Genomic DNA, 25,739 nt, shown 5'->3' on the forward strand with positions numbered 1-25,739 from the left:
CCTGTCTGTTGCTATGAAGACATTTCATAGAATTAAATCATGATCACATTGGCTGCATCTACAGCTGATTCCATTTGTAATCAACCAAGGGGAATATCTTCTGCCATGTTTCCATCAAAATCCCATTTCATAAAGGCAGAATAATCCCTATTCAATACTGTAGGTTTGAAACTTTAATCATATCATTTCCCTGGAGATGTGATTTAATCAAGTGTGGTTGTTAAGCTGGTGATGACATGTGTCCACCCATTTGGGTGAGTCTTGATTAGTTTCTGAAGTCCTATAACCGAGGAAACATTTTGGAGAATGGGAGATTCAGAGAGAGCAGAGCAGAATGACATAACCATGAGAAGCAGAAGTCCAATAACCAGTGACCTTTGGAGATGAAGAAGGAAAATGCCTCCTAGGGAGCTTCATGAGACAGGAAACCAGGAGAAGAAGCTAGCAGATGACACCGTGTTCATCATGTGCCCTTCAAGATGAGAGAGGAACCCCGATCATATTCACCATGTGCCTTTCCAGCTAAGAGAGAAACTAACTGTGTTTTCCATGTGCCTTCCACTTGAGAAAGAAGCCCTGATGGATATGGTATATGTGAGTTTTTTCCTTTTTCTTTCTTTTTCTGGAGTGATGCAAATTTTCCAAAAAATGATCATAGTGATGAATACACAAATACATGATGATATTGTGAGCTGTTGATTGTATACCATGTATGGAATGTTTGAACAGTAAGAATGTACAAAGAATAAATTAAGAAAATATTTCAATTATAATGGTATCTAAAATCTCTAGGAACAGATTTAAACAAAGATAAGCAATGCATGTATACCAAAAGCTATTAATCAATGTTGAAAGAAATTAAAGAATACCTAAGTCACTGGCTAGATATCTCATGCGTATGGTTTGAAAGAGTCAAATTTCAATGCAATATAGTCCAAAACAATATACCTCTTGAATACTATCCCATCAAAATCCAAGCGGATTTAGAAAAAAAGTCCTCAAATTCTATAGAATTGCAGGCAATGAATAACCAAAACAAGCTTGATAAAGGACATAGTTCGGGCACTCACTCTTCCTCATTTCAAATTGAACTATAAAATAATAGTAATCAGAACAGTGTGATTCAGGAACATAAATAGACAAATGTATCAATGGAACAGAATAGAAAGCCCAGAAATAAAACCACATATCTTAGCCAATTGATTTTCAACGTGTGATTTACAGACATACGATGGGGAAAGAATAGTACCTTCAAAAAATGGTTTGGGAAAACTAAATATCCACATATATAAAAATAAAGTTAAACTTCTACCAACTAACAAATTCTCAGAATTAGAAAGCAGATTAGAAGTTATGTGGTGAATGGAAGAAAGGAAAGTGAGAGTACTTCTTTGTAAAAATATTAAAAGTATATAAAGATAAAAAGAGCAGTAGAGTTAAAATAATCTAAAAATGTTACAGATTCAAAAAATTGATATTAAAAATCTAGCTTTATATACTCAGAGAAAAATATTTATTTTTTGGATAAATGGTGAAGTGTTCAGACATCTAATTTTCATACTATGTGGAATTGTAATCATTACAAAAGTCAATGAAATTTTCATCACTATTTCATAATGAAAAATGTATGACAATTAAAGAAAGTTATAATCATGGAAATATAAGAACTATGTTAATTTTCAGGTAAAAATTTAAATTTGTTACAAATAAAAGTAAATATTGATAATTTTACATTCTTACTGGTAGACCTTAACATGCATTTCTCTGGAAAGAACAGATAAATTAAGTGTAAGATAAATGATTAAAAAAAAACAAGTAGAAAAGCACAGAACTAATCAGGGAGAGTGACTTTGTTGGGATGCTACATATGCTGCCCTTATCACTTGATTTCCTGTCTGTGTGCCACTAGAACCCAGAGGGCAAGGCACCACTAGGGGCTTCCAGGGTGGAAAGCAGAGTTGGAAAAGGTGGAAACTGATTCCAGAGAGACAAAAAAAAATCCCAACATCATAGAAAAAAAAAGAAAATTTCCCCTAAAAGATATCAAATTCATGTTTGTGGGTAGGTGGGGAGGAGTGATAATGGGGATAAAGGGTGCTAATAAGCTCTCTGGTCCATTTGATAGAGTTCAGGCTAAATGGAGGGGGGGACATATACCATACGTCTACTCCAGAATGAGGCAGTCAAGTGTTATGGGTCCTCATGGGTTTTGTTTCTTAGGAGAGGCTATGACATAGGTCACACCTTTCTATAATTGAAGTCTAGGGGCTGAACTCTCTACAGATAGAAAGCATTTAAGGTCTATTACAGAGTGAAGTTTAAAATTCTCTTGAAATGTGAGTGCTTTCCAAAATCTAAGCGCTGATGCTGTATCTTTTCTGTAAGACACAATAAAAAATATTGAAATATAGCTAAGAGTCAGACAGTGACTGTCACTTTCCAAAATACAGGGAAGAGAATATATTCATTGTATCTACACTTTGACCACACCAGTAAGTATGACAAAGTCTTCCTTTTTGAGAATCCATTATCTCTTTTGCTGGTTTCACATGGTATTGGTGAGATCAAATGAGATGATGTATTTGAAAAAGATTTTGCAATACTATACATGATCATAAAAGTGTAAATCTTCCTCAGCTTGTTTATTAAAATTATACATATTTTATTAATTCACTATATTGTGTGTATGACATTCTGAGGGTTCCATGATTTCACCTCCAAACCTGGGCTCATTCACACTTTTGTATTGAGAACAAGAATGGAGATAAAAAGGGACATGCTCCTTTTTAAAATTTTTTAAAATTTAAAAGAGATTACATTTTTAAATTTATTAAAAACATTTCATGAAACCATTATGATTTATGAGTATATTCAAAGAAGTTGACATAGCTTCACAGACACAGCCATGTACAATGCATCTTCAATATGTTGCTTTACATTAAACTGATTGAATTTCACACCTGAAGAAAGACTTAGGTTACACACAACACATATTTCTAATTCACAGATTATTAAGGAATTGATTTGCCCTGAAGCAGAACCCAGTTTGTGTCACTCATGAATCAAATTCTTCAAATATACTACATGATAAAATGCTCTGAGTCAATAGCAACTAATTGAAGTAAAGAAGAATTTAATGAGGTTTTATTTAATTAAATTACACAGTGTGTGAAGCTTATATAGCATCTGGAGAAGTGGGACATGCTGGCATGTGTGGATAGAAATCGCCAGGTTGAAAAATAACAAGAGGTCTAAGGAAATGTAGCCCATTGTGGTTGGGGATCCTCAAAAAGTCTCATGACAACCCAAGTCTCCACTCTCCAGTTGAATTCTAGTTTATACTCTCTTCCCCTTCATCTCCATTCATATTATATAATCTCTAATCACTAAGCTTTCTGTAATTAATCTTTATTTTTCGTTTTCCTTTCTATTTGCTAGTTTCTTTGCATCCATTTTCCTTATGTGCTTTTATCTCTTTTCACATGCTTAATTTTCCTTTCACTAAGTCACTTTTCTTATTCTTTCAGTGTCTTTATCATTTTTTGGTCTTCTCCATTTTCTAGTAATGATTTACAAGAAAGCTTTGAAAAGGTTTCAAATATTGAAACCAGAGAATAACTGCTAAGCAGGAATAAAATGCATTCATTTGTTAGACAATTATGTATTTAATACATTTAATGTGATGAGGGAGTCCAAATGCCCTATAACAAGAATATAGAAAATAGTTTTATCTACTTAAATAAATACCAAGTAGGTCCTTTTTTGAAGGTGAGCAACACAAAGAACAGATCAAACAATTTCTTTTTACTTTCAGCTTAAACATAAGATCATTAAAATTTCATATTGAAATAAGGCTGTTTGGGTCCTTTTCAATGCTTTCTTGTAAATCATTACTGGAAAATGGAGAAGACCAAAAAATGATAAAGACACTGAAAGAATAAGAAAAGTGACTTAGTGAAAGAAAAATTAAGCATGTGAAAAGAGATAAAAGCACATAAGGAAAATGGATGCAAAGAAACTAGCAAATAGAAGGAAAACAAAAAATAAAGATTAATTACAGAAAGCCTAGTGATTAGAGATTATATAATATGAATGGAGATGAAGGGGAAGAGAGTATAAACTAAAATTCAACTGGAGAGTGGAGACTTGGGTTGTCATGGGACTTTTTGAGGATGCCCAACCACAATGGGCTACATTTCCTTAGACCTCTTGTAGTTATTCTCGTATGCTCAAAAGGTAGACTGGGAATGAATATTAATGTTATGTCTTTTTTTCTGTGTCATTAAAACAAACCAAATGTCACTAATAATTTCTTTTCCTACTGTATAGAGTGTTCTTCATTTGTGTATAATGGTAGAATTTATTTACTATATCAATACACAATTAGAATTTTCAGGGGAAAGTGTCAGCTACAAAAGCTAAATTTTCATAGAAAATAGAGTGCTATGACAGGTATAGTTTACACAAAGCTCTAAGGAGTAGCTTACAGAGTAGTTCTTAATAATCTGGGTGGGGTATTATTTGGTTTGATATACACTATTTTCCAACTTGCTGATATAAAATAGAAAAAGCTTGATGTATTGGCATTTAAGCCAGGGAATATGAGGCTATGTAAGAGAGAAAAGATAGTTGAATTATCTTTTATAGCAAACATTTTGAAAGTTACTATGTGCTTAATATTTTTAATGGAAGAAAGTCTAGACAACAATTATAATCCCTCACCAGGGTAAATGATCATCAAAAAATACCTATTGGTATCAGAAAGTGTGATCCTGTTATACCAAATATGATTGTACTAAAACAACAATGATATAATAAAAAAGACATTATTAAGTATGTAAGGAAACAACATGTTAGAGTATTTCAGGCCTTCATGTCTGGAAGTCCAGGAGAATTTTTTGTAGGGGCTTTTCTAAATTTGTGGCAAAATTATTCTTGGGAACTATCCAAATAGTGTGGTGTATTAGAGATGGAGCATAACAATGAAGGCTAGAGACAGTAATTGATAGCTATTTGCTACAACCTGAGAGTTGGTTATACTCCAACCTGTCCTTTCCTTACTCCATTGTCACTGCCTTGTCTTTACTCAAATTACCCAAGGCAGCTTCAGATATGTCCTCTCTAGTTTGCATAGTCCTAAACCTTCCAATACATCTGTTCTTTTAGGGTTGAGAGATCCCCTTAAAGGCAAACTTGATTCATAGGAATTCTGAAGCTTCGCATCACAGCTTAAACCATTTTAATATCTCTTTGATATTTGCTGATTAAATATTAATCTGGCTCATTTTTCACAGTGACCTACACATCACACAAACAAACCTCCATCTCTGGCTATTGTGAAGCAGGTATTTTACACAGTCACACCTGTATTCACTGTGATGAAACAGACTCCATCAGTATCCAAAATAGCACAGGGAAGTGAAACTTTTAAGGATCATGGAAGGATTTTCTTTTGTCCCTCAGATATTTATCATGTTCAATTTATAACATTTTGTTGTGATGGAAAGATTTTTTTCCCAAATATGACTGGCCCCTTCTCACATATATTGGGAGAAACAAAATTATTCTCAGAAAAGAAAAGTATGTCTTTTTTAAAAAATTTTTTTTATTAATTAAAAAAAGAAAAGAAATTAACACAACATTTAGAAATCATTCCATTCTACATATGCACTCAGTAATTCTTAATACCATCACATAGATGTATGATCATCCTTTCTTAGTACATTTGCATCGATTTAGGAAAAGAACTAGCAAAACAGCAGAAAAAGATATAGAATGTTAATATAGAGAAGAAAATTACAGTAATAACAATAATTAAATATATATATATAAAGGAAAAAGAAAAAAAAACAAAAGATACAAACAAACAAACAACAACAACAACAAAAAACTATAGTTCAGATGCAGCTTCATTCAGTGTTTTAACATAGTTACATTACGATTAGGTATTATTGTGCTGTCCATTTTTGAGTTTTTGTATCTAGTCCTGTTGCACAGTCTGTATCCCTTCAGCTCCAATTACCCATTATCTTACCCTGTTTCTAACTCCTGCTGGTCTCTCTTACCAATGATATATTCCAAGTTGATTCTCGAATGTTGGTTCACATCAGTGGGACCATACAGTATTTGTCCTTTGGTTTTTGGCTAGACTCACTCAGCATAATGTTCTCTAGGTCCATCCAAGTTATTACATGCTTCATAAGTTTATTCTGTCTTAAAGCTGCATAATATTCCATCGTATGTATATACCACAGTTTGTTTAGCCACTTGTCTTTTGATGGACATTTTGGCTGTTTCCATCTCTTTGCAATTGTAGATAATGCTGCTATAAACACTGGTGTGCAAATGTCCGTTTGTGTCTTTGCCCTTAAGTCCTTTGAGTAGATACCTAGCAGTGGTATTGCTGGGTCGTAATCCATTCTGCCAGTCTATGTCTTTTGATTGGGGAATTCAGTCCATTAACATTTAGTGTTATTACTGTTTGGATAATATTTTCCTCTACCATTTTGCCTTTTGTATTATATATATCATATCTGATTTTCCTTCTTTCTAGACTCTTCTCCATACCTCTCTCTTCTGTCTTTTCATATCTGACTCTAGTGCTCCCTTTAGTATTTCTTGCAGAGCTGGTCTCTTGGTCACAAATTCTCTCAGTGACTTTTTGTTTGTAAATGTTTTAATTTCTCCTTCATTTTTGAAGGTCAATTTTGCTGAATATAGAAGTCTTGGTTGGCAGTTTTTCTCTTTTAGTAATTTAAATATATCATCCCACTGTCTTCTAGCTTCCATGGTTTCTGCTGAGAAATCTACACATAGTCTTATTGGGTTTTCCTTGTATGTGATGGATTGTTTTTCTCTTGCTGCTTTCAAGATCCTCTCTTTCTCTTTGACTTCTGACATTCTAACTAGTAAGTGTCTTGGAGAACGCCTATTTGGGTCTATTCTCCTTGGGGTGCACTGCACTTCTTGGATCTGTAATTTTAGGTCTTTCATAAGAGTTGGGAAATTTTCAGTGATAATTTCTTCCATTAGTTTTTCTCCTCCTTTTCCCTTCTCTTCTCCTTCTGGGACACCCACAACACGTATATTTGTGTGCTTCATATTGTCCTTCAGTTCCCTGATCCCCTGCTCAAGTTTTTCCATTCTTTTCCCTATAGTTTCTGTTTCTTTTTGGAATTCAGATATTCCATCCTCCAGTTCACTAATTGTAGCTTCTGTCTCTTTAAATCTACCATTGTAGATATCCATTGTTTTTTCCATCTTTTCTGCTTTGTCCTTCACTCCCATAAGTTCTGTGATTTGTTTTTTCAGATTTTCTATTTCTTCTTTTTGTTCAGTCCATGTCTTCTTCATGTCCTCCCTCAGTTTATTGATTTGGTTTTTGAAGAGATTTTCCATTTCTGTTTGTATATTCAGCATTAGTTGTCTCAGCTCCTCTATCTCATTTGAACTATTGGTTTGTTCCTTTGACTGGGCCATATTTTCAATTTTCCGAGCATGATCCGTTATTTTTTGCTGTTGTCTGGGCATTTAATCAGATTTCCCTGGGTGTGGGACCCAGCTGGTTGAAAGATTTTTCTGTGAAATCTCTGGGCTCTGTTTTTCTTATCCTGCCCAGTAGGCGGCGCTCATGGCGCTCGTCTGTCTGCGGGTCCCACCAGTAAAAGCTGCTGTGGCTCCTTTAACTTTGAAAACTCTCACTGTGGGGGTGGGTCACCAGCTGAAGCAGCTTGGGGAATGCCAATCCAAATCTCGCAGTCGGCCCGGGAAACCATGCGTGGAGGGGGAGGCACTGGCCACCGCAGCTTGGGGAAGTGCCGGTCCAAATTGCCCAGCCGGCCCGAGACTCCAAGCGTGGTGGGAGGGCCCCGCTATCCAATGTTCCCAGTCGGACCAGGAAGCCACGTGTGTGGAAGGGACCCTGGTCACCAGCCGCCCCGGCCCGGGGAAGCGCGCGCCCCTCAGTGATCTCACCGCAGCGGATTCTCCCTGCCCGTTCAGCCATTCCAGAATGGGGTACGCTGTCTTTTTGGCCTCTGTCATGGCTCCGGGAGCTGTTTTGTATTGTTTCTGTTTCTTTAGTTGCTGTTCTGGAGGAGGAACTAAGACCCGCGCATCTTACTAAGCCGCCATCTTCTTCGGAAGTCAGTGTGTCTTTTTTATAAGAAAATATTGAGCTAGTGGTTAGATTAGACAGGTTCTAGAGCTTGTTATGAAGTGGAGAGTATAAAATGTAGACTAGTAAATTTTTCCGAATAAAGTTGAATACATGTCATGACAGGGTGCACTGATCCCATACTATCTTACACTGGACTTGTGAAATACAAGCCTATACTGACTGTGAAACTGTCAATATTTTAATAAGTTATGATTCAGTTTTCTTCTCTGTAAAATAGAAAACACTTCTTACATTGGTCTCTGTGAAGGATTAATGATAGAAAAAACAGGAAAATATGAGATCAATTCAAATAACTGTTACTATAAGTAAACTGCTTGAAAATGAAGACTAGTGAAAATATTTGATTTGTCATGTGCATTGCCTGGTAGAGGGTCTTACCCATGGTATGCATTCAAAAACATTTTCCTGAAATAATAAATAAGCAGCTGCCTTCTCTGCAACTTCTAGATAAGACAAAATAGCCATCATGAAGTTGAGAAATCAGACATTCACCCCTGACTTTGTGCTACTGGGAATCTTCAATCACAATACCATCAACATCTTCCTTTTCTATCTGGTTCTGGGCATCTTCACAGTGGCCTTCATGGGTAGCACTGCCATGGTTCTCCTCATCTACCAGGACACCCAACTCCATAGCCCCATGTACTTCCTCCTAAGCCAACTCTCTCTCATGGATCTCATGCTTATTTGCACCACAGTGCCCAAAATGGTCTTCAACTACTTGTCTGGCAAGAAGTGCATCTCTCTGGCAAATTGTGGGACACAGGTACTCTTTTATGTGTCCCTGCTTGGGGCTGAATGTTTCCTGTTGGCTGTCATGGCTTATGACTGCTATGTGGCTATATGCCACGCTCTCCGATACACCATCCTCTTGAATCAGAAACTGTGTGTGCTCATGACTGTTACTTCCTGGATCCTGGGGTGTCTTGACGGTATCATTGTGCTTGCAGCTGCCTTGTCATTCACTTACTGCAGATCTCTGGAAATTCATCACTTTTTCTGTGATGTTGCTGCCCTTCTACCTCTATCCTGCACAGATACCTCTTTCTTTGAAAAACTGCTTTTCATTTGCTGTGTAGTGATGCTAATCTTCCCAGTCTCAGTTATTATCATTTCCTATTCCCATGTCCTTCAAGCTGTCATCCACATGGGCTCTAGGGAAAGCCGTCACAAGGCCTTCACCACTTGCTCCTCCCACCTGGCTGTGCTTGGGCTCTACTATGGTGCTGCCATGTTCATGTACATGAGACCAGCCTCAAAGCATATCCCTGACCAGGACAAGATGGTGTCAGCCTTTTATGCCATCCTCACACCCATACTGAACCCCCTGATCTACAGCTTCCGAAACAAAGAGGTATCTAGGGGTCTTAAGAAGCTGTTGGGAAAAGGAAAGTTATTGTAACTCTATTGAAAATCTTTTTATTTCCTGCTTTATTAACAGCCCACCATGGAAACTGGGAATACTTGAAACATTCATCCTGCTAGTCTGTATCTTTCCTCTGATCTTTTTCAAATTAAAAATTTGCATAATATTATAGACAAATCATAAGTAAGTAGTATCTAAATATTAACATATACTGCTTCACCAATGTGAATTTTTCTTATGTCACTGGTTTTTACCATGGGTGTTATCTAACCTTAGAATACTTGCCTTTCAAATCAGCTGTTTGAATGAATGGTCTTTGCTCCATCCAAAAGTAAGGGTTGGAGTTATTTCACTGTTTTTGTTGAGATGTGTCTTTGTTTGCTGATTACTAACTGCCAGTACTTTTCTTCAGTTTCATCTCTATTCTTGGTTATTGACTGTTTTATTCCTAGCTCTTCTCAGCTTAATTACCTAGTATTTAAGTATGGGAAGTTAAGTATCAGCACAGTTTTGCATCAAATTTCGTGTCTTTAAAATAGCTGTACAAAATGACTAATACTTTTAGCCTTTCTTTGACAAGTGGATAATATAATGATTCTAGATAACGGAATCTACTTGTTTTGACTGCACAAACTTCATATTCATCATCTTTATTGAAAAAAATGGGCACTATCATTTCCTGCAGTTATTAATCAAAATTTTTATATAACTTACAAAATGTTCCTTAATAATTATCACACAAAAGTTTTTATCCATTATATAGGAACTGGCAAAGTTTTACTTGAAGAGTTTGTGGCCTCTAAATCTCTTAAAACATATTATTTTAATATGTAACTGATGCCAACTGTTTGATGAAATCCTTGATGTAAGGAAATTGTTATCATGGGTTGCACTTCAAATTTTTAGATCCTCTGAATCCTTGAAACAAAATGATTTCCAGCTCTATGGGAGCTGCCTTGTTTTATTTATAAATACATAATTTCACTACAATAGTTATTTATTTTTAACATTCTCTTTCTATATAACTGTTTTTAACTAAATTTGATTTTATCTTTTAAGAACATGTACAGTGAATTATAAACTGTTGCATCCTTTAGAGCACTATAGATATTTTGAGGCAAATAGAATATTCTCATTGTGGTGATTGTTTGTTTGTATTTGAAATGAAATTCACATACCTTAAATTCACCTGTTTAAACTGTACTAATCATAGTCATTTTTTAATATTTTAGAATATCAAATAATTTTTCATTGTGACTAATTTCAAAATATTTTCATCATTTCAAACAGAAAAGTTATAGAATTAGTAGTCATTTCACATTTCCTCTGCTTTCAGCCCCTGATTATCACTAATCTATTTTCTAACTTTTTCATTTTCCCTATTCTGGATATTTCATATAAATGAAATTATACAATATGTGACTTTTAGTGACTGCCTTCTTTCACTTACCCTTATGTTTTCAAGGATTTCCCATGTTGAAGCATTTTATTAGAGCTAAATTCCTCTATATTGCTGAATGATATTTTTTGTAATGTTACACCACATGTTGTTGTTCATTCATAAATTAATGTACATTTCAGGTGTTTCTACTTTTTATTTAAAACAAAAAATTCTGTGATGAACACTAACATACAGATTTTTGCATGAACCTATGTTTTCAAATTTCTCGAGTGAAATCCCTAAAGTGGATTGCTGAGTCCTATGCTAACTCCATGTATAATTTTTGACAAAATTGTTCAAATGCAAAATCATCAAAATACAAAAATGTTTTCCACAGTAGCTGTAGATAATTTCTACCAGTGGTGTATAAGAGTACCTACTTCTACACACCCTTTCAAGCACTTTTTCCTCATTTTTCATGTTGTTTATGATGTTATTTATTTTCTTTGGCTTTGGTTATAGCCCTTCTAGTGGGTATGAAGTGGTATCACATTTGGATTTGGTTTGCATTTCCATAATGGCTAATGATGTTGGACAACTTTTTATGTGCATATTTCCCAATTTTTTGGAAAACATCTATTCAAATCATTTGGAATTCATTGTATTTGAATTATTGTGTTGTCAGAGTTCTTTATGTATTATGGATATTAAATCCATACCAGATAAATTATTTGCAAATACTTTCTTTCTTTCTGAATGTTGTCTTTTTACTTATTGATGGTGCCTTTAGAATCTCAAAAGTTTTAAGTTTGATGTAGTACAATATTAATTATTTCTGCTGTGGCTTATGATTCTAGTGTTATATCTAAGAAATCATTCTCCAAACTAAAGTCACAAAGATTTACTTCTCTCTTTTCTTTTAAAGAGTTTTATAGTTTTAGCTCTCATATTTAGACCATTGATCCAATTTGAGTTTATTTTTGTGTATAGTGTGAAATAGAGTTCCCACTTCATTCTTATTTTTATTTATTTATTTATTTTTGGCATGAGCAGGTGCCAGGAATCAAACTCAGGTGTCCTGCTTCTCAGACACAAATTCTACGACTGGGCTATCCTTTCACAGCCATTCATTCTTATTTTTAACCTTTTAATTTTGAAATGCACTCACATTTATAGGGTACTAACAAAAATAATGCAAACACCATAACAGAACATTCTAAAATACTCCTATACCCCCAGATATCCAGATTCACTAATTTTAACAATTTGCCACATTATATCATTCTCTCTATCCGCATATCTATTAATCCATGTAGCCAGCTAGTTAGCTCACTATCATCTCTATCTTTAGCATTCAATGATTTGATTATAGTAAGATGTCAGTGTTTATCTATTTGAGTTTATTTCTGTTTGGGGTTCATTTAGCCACTTGGATGCATGTATTCATGTCTTTCATTAAATTTGGGAAGACTTAAGCCTTTAATTATTTGAATATATTATCTGCCTTTTTATTTCTTTTTTCTACTTCTGAGATTCCCACAATGGATATATTCATGCTTGAAATGTTGTACAGGTTCCTAAGGGTCAATTCATTTATCTTTGTACTTTCTTCTTCCTCTTCCTCACAACAAATGATTTCAATTGTCTTATCTTCAAGTATATTGATACCTTATGCCAGCTCATATCTGCTATTGAAATCCTCTGAGGAATTTAAAAATTTCTGTTACCTTCTGTGATCTTCAGGTCTCTTTGATTCCTTTTCATTATTTCTGTGTCTTTTTTCATAATTTTCTCTTTGTGTAACCTGTCATTTTCCTGATATCCTTTAGCTTTTTGTCTCACTAAATGTTTCTCCTTATGTCTTTGAGTATATCTGGAACCCTTTTTCTAAAGTCTTTGTCCATGATATGGTCCTGTCATGGATGGATTCTAATGCTTCATCTTTTCTTTCTCTTGGACGTTTCTTCTTCTTCTTTTTTGTATGTTTTATAATATTTTGTTTAAACCTGGACATTTTGATATTTTAATGTGTCATTGGAATTTAGACTCGGAGGCATTCCTTCAGCTTTTTAATCCAGCTAGTAATATAAGAAAGCTTTTTTTTAGTGCTAGGAGCTAACCAAACAGCATGCTTTTGTTGTATTTACTAATTGCCTGTGGGAGTGCTCTCATTCAGAGAATATCCATACAATGATTTTATAGATCTCCTTGATACCAAAAAGAGGAGGGGCTTCTGTGTTCCTTCCTGTACATGCTTCTTGTATTGGGCACATGTGCATGGCCTTGGGAATTCTGCATTTGCACAGATGGGAATATTCCTTCTTCCCTAGGAAATGGTCCTTACGGTCCTGGACACTGTACTTTATGTGCTACAGTAAGCCATCACTTGTCTCACAAAGCCATGAGTTGACTGTCCTCCAGAGTTCTCTGTATGAGAGTGCTGTGAGCTGCTTCTACAAGCAGGACAAGTTCCATGATAGCAACCCTGTGACCCTCAGACCACTCTCACACAGATTGGGCCAGATTTACATTTACCCACTGTCTGTTCAGGGTTATACTGATCCCTCTGGAACCAGACCGGGCATCTGTGTTGGCAGCTTCCTTGATGAAGAGGGGAGGATAAGAAGGACAGCAAGGTAAGGCACCATGAGATCTTACCATTTTAATTTGCCATTTTCTTGATTCCACACTTACCCTATTACAGCTGTTTTTCTGGAGCTCTCAGAAAGATATTCCAGCCACTTTCCATTTGTTCTTCAAAGCTTCTGTGTGGGAACAAAACCCTGAATCTTCTCACTACACCATCTTAATCAGACAGTCTCCTAAATTTATTATTTTGCATGTGGTTATCCAGTTTTCCCAGCACCAATTTTTAATACACTACTCTGACTTATTACATTGTTTTAGAACACATAAAAATTTGTAATATGTTAATACTTTACCTTGATAGTAACAAATATTCCACACCAATACTATGAGTCAATAATAGGGGAAGGACAATGGGTTTTGGGGATTTGGGTTTTCTTACTACTTTTTATTTCTTTACTGGAGTAATAAAAATGTTCTAATATTGAAAATGATAATGTATGCAAAACTCTGTGATGATACTGTGAACGACTGATTGTATACTTTGTATGGTTTGTATGGTGTTTGAACATACCTCAATAAAATTGAATTAAAATAAAAAAATAAACAGAGAGCAATGCATTTTTTTTCTAGGCTCAAATCTATTATGTCAGTTTTTTGTATCTTATGCTAGTACTTCACTGTCTTGATAATCACATATTTGTAGTAAGTTTAGAAATAAAGAAATGTTAATCTTGTCTGCTTTTGTTCAATATTATTTTAGTTTTTAACTTTTTAAAGATTGTTTTTATAACTTTGTATTCCTTGAATATCCATATGAATTTTTGGATCCACTTGTCAGTTTCTGCAAAAATGACAGGGATTGGGTTGCATTTACAGATCAATTTTGGGAGTTTTTCCAGCTTAAAATTATTAGTTCTCTAAGTTAATAGATACTATGCCATTTGCATTTTTATGCCTCCTTTATTTCTTTCAGAAATGTTTTGTCATTTTTGGTGTGTAAGCTGTACACTTACTTTATTAAATTTATCAGTATATTTTTCATTTTTGCTATCATAAAATAATTGTTTTCTGAATTCCATTTTCAAAGTTCCTCATTATTAGTGTCAACATTGTTTTTTTTCACATAACTGTCATTTTTTGACATGTTAATGATTAGCATTTGAATGTCACTCTCCTTTTTAAAACACTATCATATATTTATGAACATCTTTACTGAAGATTATTTCCTTCATGATTGCCTGACACATTATTGACTCACCATTATTTACTTCCAAATTATATTTTCATTGTTTTGGTGCATGAAGTCACCTGACAGGCTTTCCCCAGGTTAAAATTCCATGGGACTATTGGGGTGACTTCCTTACTTTTGCATGAATAATGATATTTCTGAAAAGCATTTGAAGTGGAATTCTGGAAGAATTAAATTCATGTGCAAACTAAAGAGCTAGGCAAGCATTGGATGTGCCCTATTCATTGATAACTCTGGTGTGACTGGGTTTTGAATGCACAATGAGTTGCTATGGGGACAAATAGTAGTTTGCAAAAGCTTTATTGTAGGTGTCTCACTTCTAACTGAAGAGTCTAATTACGTAGTCCAGAAACAAGATAATGCATCATTGAGTAAACATCAATATAATCTAATTTATTTTAGTAAGATAATATTAATCATCAATAATTGGAAATTGGTAATTTTAGAATACTCAAAATATTTTGTAGCCAGTTATTACTTTCAGTATTGCTTCTAAAATGAACTGAGAGAATTCTTTAAGTACTTATGAGATTTAGTGACTCTTATTAATGATGAAATTCTTTATACTTTTTGCAAATTAATATGGGAAATACATATTTTGCTTTTATTTTTATTAGGGAAGTTGTATATTTAGAGAAAAATCATATGTGAAACACTTAGCTACCACATATCCATCCTATTATTAACTCCTTGCATTAGTGTGATACATTTCTTACAATTGATGAAAGAATCTTTTTCTGTTTGTACTATTGACTATAGGCCCTGTTATACATGAGGGTTGAATCATTGTATTGTATATTCCTATGGTTTCTTTTTTTTATTTTATTCTAGTAACATATATACAACCTAAAATTCTCCCCTTTTCACCACTGTCAAATATATAATTAAGTGCAGTTAATTACTTTTACAGTGTTGTTCTACCATTATGACCATTCATTACCAAAACTTTTCCATCACTGTGAACTCTGACAATATAAGCATTAACTCCCCATTCCCTACCCCTCCCTCTTTACCCTGGCTAACATATATTCTAGCTTCTGACTCCAGGAGTTTGCTTCTTATTATTATTTCATGTCAGTAAGTTCATGCAAATTATTTCTTTGTGCCTGCTTTATTTCACTCAACATCATGTCTTCATATGTTGTGTATAAACCATATTTTGTTTATTCATTCATCACGTGAAGTGGCAACTGAGTTGCTTCAATTTTTTGGAAAATGTGACTAACACCATTATGAAAATCAGTGTTTAAATATCTGTTAGAATCCCTGCATTCAAATCATGTAGTTATATACCTAGAAGTGGGATTGTCAGGTCTTGTGATAACTCTATACTTAACTTTTTGAGGAACTTCCAAGCTGTATTCCAAAAGGGCTGCACCAATTTAAATCCCCAACAACAATGAATGAATGCTTCTGTTTCTCCACATCTTCTCTAAGACTTATCATTCTCAGATATTGAAATAATAGTCATTTCAGTGGGTATCAAATACTATTTCTTTGTGGTTTTGAATTACATTTCCCTAATGTCTGATGATGCTGCAATTCTTTTTATGTGCTATCTTGTGTATCTTCTTGTGGCAATTTCTCTTCAAGACTTTTGTCCATTTTTAATTGGGTTACTTTCCTTATTGTTTTTGAGTGATATGATTTATTTACATATTCTGGATATCGAACCCTTATTGGATATTCAGTTTCCACATATTTTCTCATTTTTGGTAAACTTTTTAATTTTTATGATAAAGTCCTTTTATGCACAAACATTAGTTTAATTTTTTTAATTTCCAAAAGGTTCTATTTATTTATTTATTCTTTTCCTACTTAGGCTCTGAGTGTAAGGCTAAGAAACTATTGCCTAATACAAGGACCTGAAGATGCTTCCCTAAATTTTCTTCTAGGAATTTTATTGTTATGATTGATATATTTAGGTATTTGAGGTGTTTTGATTAATTTTTCGTCAGGGTGTTAGGTAGGGGTCCACTTTCATTCATTTGCATATTCATCTCCAATTTTTCTAGCCCCACTTGTTGAAGAAACTATTCTTTCCCAATTGAATGGACTTAGTATACTTGCCAAAAATCAGCTGACTGTAAATGAGAAGTTTGATTTTTGAACCCTCAATTTGATTCAATTTTTCTCTACAATTATGCTTGTGCCAATATCATGCTTTTTTGTTTACTATGACTTTCTAATAAGTTTTAAAATCAGGAAGTGTGAGTTCTCCAACTTCTTTCTTCGTTTTCAGTATGGCTTCTCTATTTGGGGTGCCTTACACTTCCATATAAATTTGATGGTTTGTTTTTCCATTTCTGCAAAGAACACTGTTGGAATTTTGATCAAAATTTATTGAATTTGCAAACTGCTGTGGGAAGATTTGGTATTTTAACAATCTTTAGGCTTCCAATCCATGAACCAAGAATGTCCTTCCATTTATTTAGGTCTTTGATTTCTTTTTAGCAATGTTTTGTAGATGTCTACATACAAGTCCTTTATATCCCAAGTTAGTTTTAGTCATAGATATTTAACTTTTTAACTTATTTTTGTAAATGGAATTTTTCCTGATTTCTTCATATTGTTCATTACTTGTGTATGGGAACACTACTGATTTTGCATGTTGATCTTGTATGCCATCACTATTCTGAATCCATTTATTAGTTCTAGTAACTTTTTGTAGAAAATTTAGGATATTTTTGAATCATGTTACTTGTAAATAGGGAAGATTTTACTTCTTCATTTACAAGTTAGATGTCTTTTCTTTCTTTCTTTTGCTTAATTCTTGTAACTATGATTTCCAGTACAATGTTGAACAACAGTGGAGTAGTGAGAGTGGGCATCCTTGTCTTTTTACCTAATCTTAGAGTTTTATCAAGGAGGGGTGCTACCATTTGACAGAGAAGTCCAGATGTCATCTGATGATGCCTTGATTTGAACATTCTTTAGAACTATAAGCTTTAAGCTGATGAACCCCTGTTGGTAAAGCCCACTCATTTCTGGTATATTGCACTTCATCAGTTTTAGCAAACTGAATCAGAAATTCCCCATCTGAGAGGGAATAAGGAAATAGAACAAAATGCTCAAATCCAGATTATTATTTCAGCAAGTAGCAAAATTCCTCAATAAAATGGTATAAACATTAAAAAAGAAGGGGTGCTAAATTTTACCAAATATTTCTGCTTCAATTGAGATGTTTTGGTTTTTTCTTTAGTCTATTAATGTGGTATGTTACATAATTGATTTTCTTATAATGATCCTTATTGCACAAGTGAGATAAGCCATATTTGGTCTGTAGCTTTCATGCAGTATCTTTATCTGTCTTTGGTGTGAAGGTGATGTTGAACTGATAGAATAAATTAAGGGGTGTACCCTCCTTTTCAGTTTTTTTGAAGAGTTCGAGTATGATCTGTGCTAATTCTTCTTGGAATATTTGGTAGAATTCATCTGTGATGTCACCTAGTCTGAGGCTTTCCTTTTTGGGAGGTTTCTGATACCTGATTCAGTCCCTTTACTTGTGTTGTTCTGTTGAGAGCTTCTATTTATTTTACAGTCAGTGTAGGTTTCCTTATGTCTCTAAGAATTAGTCCTTTTCATTTAGGTTATCGAATTTGCTGGCACACATTTGTTCATAGTGTCTTCTTATTAATCACTTTTATTTCATTAGGATTAGTAGTAATGCTCCATTTTCATTTCTGATGTTTGTAACCTCTCTCTTTTTTTCTTAGTCTAGTTAAATGTTTATTTATTTCATTGATATTTTCAAAAAAAAGCATTTGATTTTGTTGATTCCCTTTATTTTTATTTTGGGCATGGACAGGCTCTGGGAATTGATCCCAGGTCTCCAGCATGGTAGGTGAGAATTCTGCCACTGAATCCCCATTGCACCACCCCCTTTACTGTATTATTAATTCTCTATTTCATTGATCTCCACTCTAATTTTTGTTTATCTCCTCCCTTTTGCTTCTTTTTTCCTGATCTCCCATTTTTTATGTTAGGTCTCTGATTTGAGATCTTTCTTGTTTTTATGCAGATATTTCTAGCTACAAATTACATTTTTGGCACTGTCCTTGATTGATTCCATAAATTCTGGAATATTAGGCTTTTATTTTCATTCTCAATGTAACTCCTGAATTCTCTTAAGATTTCATCTTTGGCTGATTGCTTGTTTATGTGCATACTGCTTAATTCTCTATATTTATGAATTTTCCATTTTTTTCTGTATTATTCATTTCTAACTTCATTCCGTTGTGGTCAGAGAAGAAACGTTTTCTGGTTTGGACATGTTTTTACTATCTTGGAGAATGAACCATGTGCACTCAAGAAGAATGTGTATTTTGCTGTTCTTGGTGAAGTGTTCTATATATGTCTGTTAGTTTTGATTCATTTAAAATATCATTCAAGTCTTATATTTCCTTTTTACTCTTCTGTTTCAATGTTCTATCCCTTATTGAAATTTGTGAATTGAAGTATTTTTCTGGTAATATAAAGTTATGTATTCCTCCCTTCAAATCTATCAATGTTCAATTTGTGTAGTTTGGAACTCTGATACTAGATGCATATGTATTTATAATTGTTATGTTTTCTTGTTGAATTGACTGTTTATGAGAATATAATAACCTATGTTCTCATAATATTTTAGATATAAAGTTTATTTTAGCTGATAGTATAGTTTCCTCATCTCTCTTTGGCTTACTACATGTGTAGTGTATTTTTTCCATCTGTTCACTTTCAACCTACTTGTATCTTTGATCTTATGGTGAGCCTCTTATAAACAGCATATTGAGGGTCATGCTTTTATATATGCACTTCGAATGTCTACCTTTTGCTGGAGAGATCAATTTGTTTACATTTAAAATACCTACAGATTATGCAGGAATTTCTTCTGCAATTTTGCTATTTTTTCTTTGTAAGTCATGTAATTTTTGATGCTCAATTCTAATATTAATGTCAACTTCATATTTATGTGATTTGTTTTGTAGTTTACCATTATGAGTCTCACCTCATTTTATTCTGAATATAGTCTTAAGATTTGTTTGTAGTTACTATAGGGTTAAAATTTAACATCCTAAATCTATGAAAATCATATATGATTTGAGCCATACTTAAGTTCAATAACATATACAGACACTGTTCCTATATGCACCACATCACTGCACATTTTTGTACTTTTTGTACATTGTATGTCCAAACCCATAGATTTATCATTTTTATGGATTGATATTTTAGCCCCTGTGTGAGGTAATAAGTAATATTATGTAATAAAATATAAAATACAATAGTTCTGGCATTTATAATTACCCATATAGTTACCCTTAACACAGGTCTTTATTTCTTTTTGATATGTTGATTCCCTCTCTGTGTCTTTTTCTTCCAGCTTGATAAACTCCCTTTATCAATGCTTGCAGGGCATATCTAGAGGTAATGAACTCACTCAGCTTTTGTTTATCTGTGAAGGTCTTAAGCTCTGCCTCATTTTTGAAAGAAAGCCAATAATAAAATTCTTGGTTGGCGATTGTTTTCTTTCAGCTCATTAAACATTTTGTACACTTCCTTTTCACCTTCCTGGTTTCTCATGAGAAATTGGCAGTTAACGTTTTTGAGACTCTAGTATACATAATTCATCCCTTACTCTTACAGCTCTCAGAACTATGTTCTTGTGTGCTGTTGACCCTTTAAGGAATTTTTCATTTCAGTTATTGTGTTCTTCAACTCCCATATTTATTTTTGTTCCCCATTAATAATCTCAAAGATATTCCCACATTTTCATTTCTTATGTTCCTCATAGCCTTTGGTTCTTTCCCTGTGTTTCCCTTCATCTCTTTGAGCCCATCGAGTATAATTTTTATAATTCTTTTTTCAGTAAGACCCAGGTCTGGTCCTTTACTTTCAGGATTATTATCTTGTTCACTTGGAAGGGCCATCATTTCCTGTTCTTTTGTTTGTCTTGTGTTTCTTTGTTGCACACTTTAATTATTAATATTATAAAGTGCTTACTTTGTGATTTAGTCCCTGAGCTGTCTGTTCCTTACATTTGCATCCTACTCACAATATAACAGAGATTTTCTGAATGCCAGGAGTAAATTGAAACAAACAAACCAAAGCAGAAAATACCTTTCTCAGTCTTTACAAACTGACACTCTTTTAGTTCATTTTCTCCCCAGAGCTTAACTCTCCTATCAAAACCAGATAAAGGCAAATGCAAAGTGCAGGGTCCCTTCTGCCTTATCTCAGCCTCGTTAGAGTCAAGAGGTCGCTTCTTTTTCTGGGAATGTGCTTGCTGGTGGCTTTAGAAATTACCCTCTGCACCATTTATTGCTTATAGGAGTTGGAGTGTTCACCCTCTCAACTCCCTTTGAAATAGACTTTCACTCCCTTCTGTATGTTCTCTTGTGTGTCTTGTTTCAGGTAATTGTTTGCCTCAGATCACACCAAATTGTTTCGTACACTGTCCTACTTGTTCTCAAGTCTTTTTTCAGCCTGCAGGACAATATCTGGGAGGATGAATCTGAGATATTTTCCCCATCTCATCTTAGTCTTTCACACTGAAAGATTGTCTCTGATGTACAGGAATCCCATCATGTCCATGGAGGCCATGTCTGTTCCCTTTGGAGTAGTCAGCTCATGTGATAGCAATGGAAAGTGGGTCATCAAGGATGCTGGGAGCTTCTATGGCTTTTGAAGTTTTTTTTTAAAGCACTTAAAAAACCAAAACAACAACAGCAACAAAAGCATTTGCCCAATTAATGCAGCCCTTTAACTATTTTCCATAGTTTTGAGGAAGATGATTTTCCTTAGGTTCTTTGTTCCCTTTGCCCAAATGGGGTGGGAATAGTGACTGTCCTGAGAGCTGGCATCCCATGATCTGAAATAGCTAATCAAAAGCAGTGATTAAACAAACCAAATATCCCCCGACTTTGGACGACTTGGTCTTTATGCCTCCCCACACTCAACAAGCTGCCCCAGGTGCCTAAGCAGCAGTCCCTGATCCTGCCTGCCATGAGGTTAAGGGATGGGGTATTGTAGATCTGGCAGGGAAGGTAGAACTCATTGCATTACTGTGATTTAACAATCTCACCCTCTCATCACTCCCTAGATTCTGTACAATATTCCACTACACTATGGAATTTCAAAAGAGTTGTTTTAGATAGTTCCTGCTACTCAATAGTTGTTTTGGTAGAGGCGCTGATTCCTAGTGCTTCCTTCTCCATCATTTTAATACAATGCTCTCCCAATGCACATTTTTTTAAGAGTTTGCTTTCTTTCCTAAGAAAGATATTGAGTCAGGCATAATCATTTTATTGAATGCTTTTCTACTTTTACTAATTCCAGTCTATTTTGCTCAACTAAACAAGTGGTCAGCTACCAAGTGATACCCTTAAATCATTGCAACTTTTTCTACAAATTTAGACATATGTGATAAGATCATCATGAAAGTATTACATAGTATTTAAAACAATAAAGAATAAGTTCTGTTTTTAAAATGGTAACATCAAGTATTCTTCCTTATAATATTGCTCTTCAGAAACCACCCATCATAGTTTTCCTCTTTATATTATATATATATAATATATACATTTAATTCCATAGTGACCTCTCACTCATCACTTACCCTTCTTAACATTTTGAGAATTCTCTTATTTCTATTATCAGTTCAGTATTCATTCAATATTAAAACAATTCTTTTTTTTGTTTTATTTGTTGTTTTATTTTTTATTGTGAAGTATTCATATATACAAAATAGCAATACATTTCAAAGTGTATTGTAAGAAGAAATTATAGAACAGATTTTAGAGTTTGATATAGGTTACTGTTCAACAATTTTAGGGTCTTCCTCTTAGCTGTTCTGTGACACTGGAGATTAAAAGAAATATTGATATAATGATTCAGCAGTCATGCTCATTTGTTAAATTCTCTGTTCTCTTTTATAACTACTCCAACTCCTTTTATTTTTTTCCCAATCTTTCTGGGTATTTGGACAATGGCCATTCTAAACTTTTCATGTTGGAAAGGCTGTCAATATTATGGGAGAGGGGAATGGAATAGTTGATGTTCTGGAGAAGCTGGCCCCTACAGATTTCAGGACTTATCTGGCCTGGGAACCCACCTGAAGATTGTAGGTGTCTGGAAAATGATCGAACAATTCTCTTTTGAATACCATCAACTCTTATTTGCCATTGTACTGTATCTGAAAAAAAATGCCAAGACCAGATCTACCCATTGTACACTCTGGGAGCTGATGAACAGAATTCCACAGCTTCTTCTCTGGTGACATCACAATCAATGAGCTCTGTTTTGGGGCACCCCAAACCACCCACATAATCAGAGATTAACTAGATGGACACACAGGACCATGAATGTAGTTGTACTCATTGCTAATAGTGGGATAATATGGATAATAAGGTTCCTCTGGAATCCAAGTGGAGGAATCCATGTGAAGTTTTCCTTGCTCTCTCCATCCATGAGAGGTCACCAGGATTACACATTTCCACCAGCAATGAAAAATACAATCAAATGTATGCAGTGTTTCTACTAAAGGAATTCTATTACACACTAGATGTTCAAGGTTTTTATTAAAGCTGAAGGACACATAAGTGTCCTCTGCCTCAAATATTTCAAAATTCCCAACTGGCAGAAGGAAATCATGTGATATGAATTAAACATATTATTGCACAAACATTGTAGGCACTTTGAAACACATTTACAAGTTTACTGTTGACTGGGAAGATTCTGTGACTCACACTTCTAGCTGCCAGTCAAGGGTCCACCTTGCAAGTAAGCCTTTCTAAGCATAGCATGCTGTGTTAACTGTATAGTATCCAACTTCATGTTTTCAGGATATATAAAGAGTTCTTACAATTCAATAATAAGAACTCACACAGCACAATTGTTTTGGTTTCACTGAAACTGCTGGAATGCAATATATAAGAATGGACTGGCTTTTTTCCAACTTTTTAATTGTATACTGTAACATATATACAGAGCAAAGAAGGACTGGCTTTTTTCCAACTTTTTAATTGTATACTGTAACATATATACAGAGCAAAGAAGGAAGATAGCAATAGTTTTCAAAGTAATTTTCAACAAGTAGTTATAGGACAGATCCCAGAGTTTGTTATCAGCTACCATATCGTCCTCTCAAATTTTTTCTTCTAGCTACTCTAGAATATAGGAGGCTAGAAGGAATATTTTTATATATTATATATATGTATGTATATATATATTTTATAACATATATACAAAAAAAGCAATAAATTTCAAAGCACAGCACAATTAGTTGTAAATCAGATTTCAGAGTTTGGTATCAGTTACAATTCTACAATTTTAAGTTTTTACCTTTAGCTGATCAAAGATATTGGAGACTAAAAGAAATCACTTTAATGATTCAGCAATCATTTTCATTTGTTAAATCTTACCTTCTCTATATAACTCCACTATCACCTTTGACCTTTCTGTCCCTCTCTTTAGGGGCATTTGGGCTATGACAATTCTAAATTTTTCTTGTTAGAAGGGGCTGTCAGTAATATGGGGTAGGGAGATGGAACTAGGTGATGTTTTGGAGAGGCTGGGCCCTCTAGGTTTCAGGACTTATATGGTCCAGGGACCCTTCTGGACATTGTAGATTTCTAGAAAGTTACTAGAGTGCACGAACCTTTGTAAAATCTTATATATTGCCCTAGATGTTTTTTAGGATTGGCTGGAATGGTTTTGGTTGGGGGTTGTCAATTTATGATAGGTAGCAATGCTAACTGAAGATTGCATAAAAGCAACCTCCAGAATAGCATCTGGACTGTGTTTGAAATCTCTCAGTCACTGACACTTTATCTTGTCTCATTTCTCTCTCCCTGCTTTTGGTCAGGAAGGTTATCTCAATCCCTTGTTGCTGAACCCCAGCTCATTCTAGGATTTCTGTCCCACATTGCTAGGGAGGTTTTACACCCCTGGGAGTTATGTCCCATGTAGAGATGGGGAGGGCTGTGTTTGTTTGCTGTGTTGGCTGAGAGAGATAAGCCACATCTGAATCACAAAAGAGGTTATCTGGGGGTGACTCTTAGGCCTAATTTTAAGTAGGCTTAGCCTACCATTTGCAGGGATAAGTCTCATATGAACAAACGCCAAGATTGAGGGCTCTGCCTATTGATTTGATTGTCCCCACTGTTTCTGAGAATATCAGGAATTCCCCAAATGGGGAAGCTGAATTTTCCCCCTTTCTTACCATTCCCTGAAGGCAACCCTGCAAATACTTCTTTATTCACTGTTTAAATCACTCTGAGATTTATTGGGACATAACACTGGGCAAACCTAGGGTGTCCCTAAAGTTTGACACAGTATCAGGGGATTCCCTGATGGTGCAATTTAATAGTTCCATATTTTTTCTCCCATCCCTCAATGAACTTTGCCAATACTTTCTGATTATCTGCTTAATATATTCTAGAATGGATCCAGGCATTACATTAAGCTGTACAGGATTAAAGGCCCTCCTTCTTATTCTGTGCTCCCGGTGTTTCAGCTGTTCAAATGAGCTGTACAGATGGGTTGAATTAGATTATGTGCTACAGAAAATTTAGGTTCCAGACAAAAAAAACTTTCTTCCTTTGTTCTCAAAGAGTAGGTGGTGTTCTAAAATATAATCAATGTCTTCCTTACCACTGTGTTCTGAATTGCTTTAATCCTGATTTGATCAGTTTAATTCTTATTTTTAAATACCAGGTTATAGATATGTAAAAAAGCCTCTCAAAATCCAGAAATAATAATTACCACTCGACTAAATGTGTCTGCTGTAAGAGCTTACAATGTAGGCCCCTGTTTTCTTATAAACATTTTCTAAAGGAGACCATACAATAATTGTACTTTCATTTCTGGCTTATTTTGCCTCACAAAATTGGGCTGGCTTTTAACATTAAGGAATTATTAACTTACAAGTTTACAATTCTAAATTCATAAAAATGTCCAAATTAAGGCATCAACAAAATGGTACTTTCTCTGA

At 34.5% G+C, this 25,739-nt stretch overlaps 2 protein-coding genes across 2 annotated transcripts in view; both read left to right on the plus strand.

Moving 5' to 3' along the window:
- The window catches only part of LOC143672943 (uncharacterized), a 247,171-nt gene that overhangs the window by 79,643 nt on the left and 141,789 nt on the right, over positions 1–25,739 (plus strand). The window contains exon 3 of the mRNA XM_077147369.1: positions 13,477–13,562. Within this exon, the coding sequence (XP_077003484.1) occupies positions 13,477–13,562 (86 nt within the window). The remainder of the gene's footprint in view (positions 1–13,476; positions 13,563–25,739) is intronic.
- LOC143672938 (olfactory receptor 2M4-like) lies at positions 6,711–10,729 on the plus strand. The gene has a single exon (XM_077147364.1). It carries the CDS (start codon positions 8,646–8,648, stop codon positions 9,579–9,581), a length of 936 nt encoding a protein of 311 aa, XP_077003479.1. The 5' UTR covers positions 6,711–8,645; the 3' UTR covers positions 9,582–10,729.

This window comes from Tamandua tetradactyla (genome assembly GCF_023851605.1).
Source record: "Tamandua tetradactyla isolate mTamTet1 chromosome 22 unlocalized genomic scaffold, mTamTet1.pri SUPER_22_unloc_2, whole genome shotgun sequence".
In the NCBI taxonomy this organism is placed as follows: domain Eukaryota; kingdom Metazoa; phylum Chordata; class Mammalia; order Pilosa; family Myrmecophagidae; genus Tamandua; species Tamandua tetradactyla.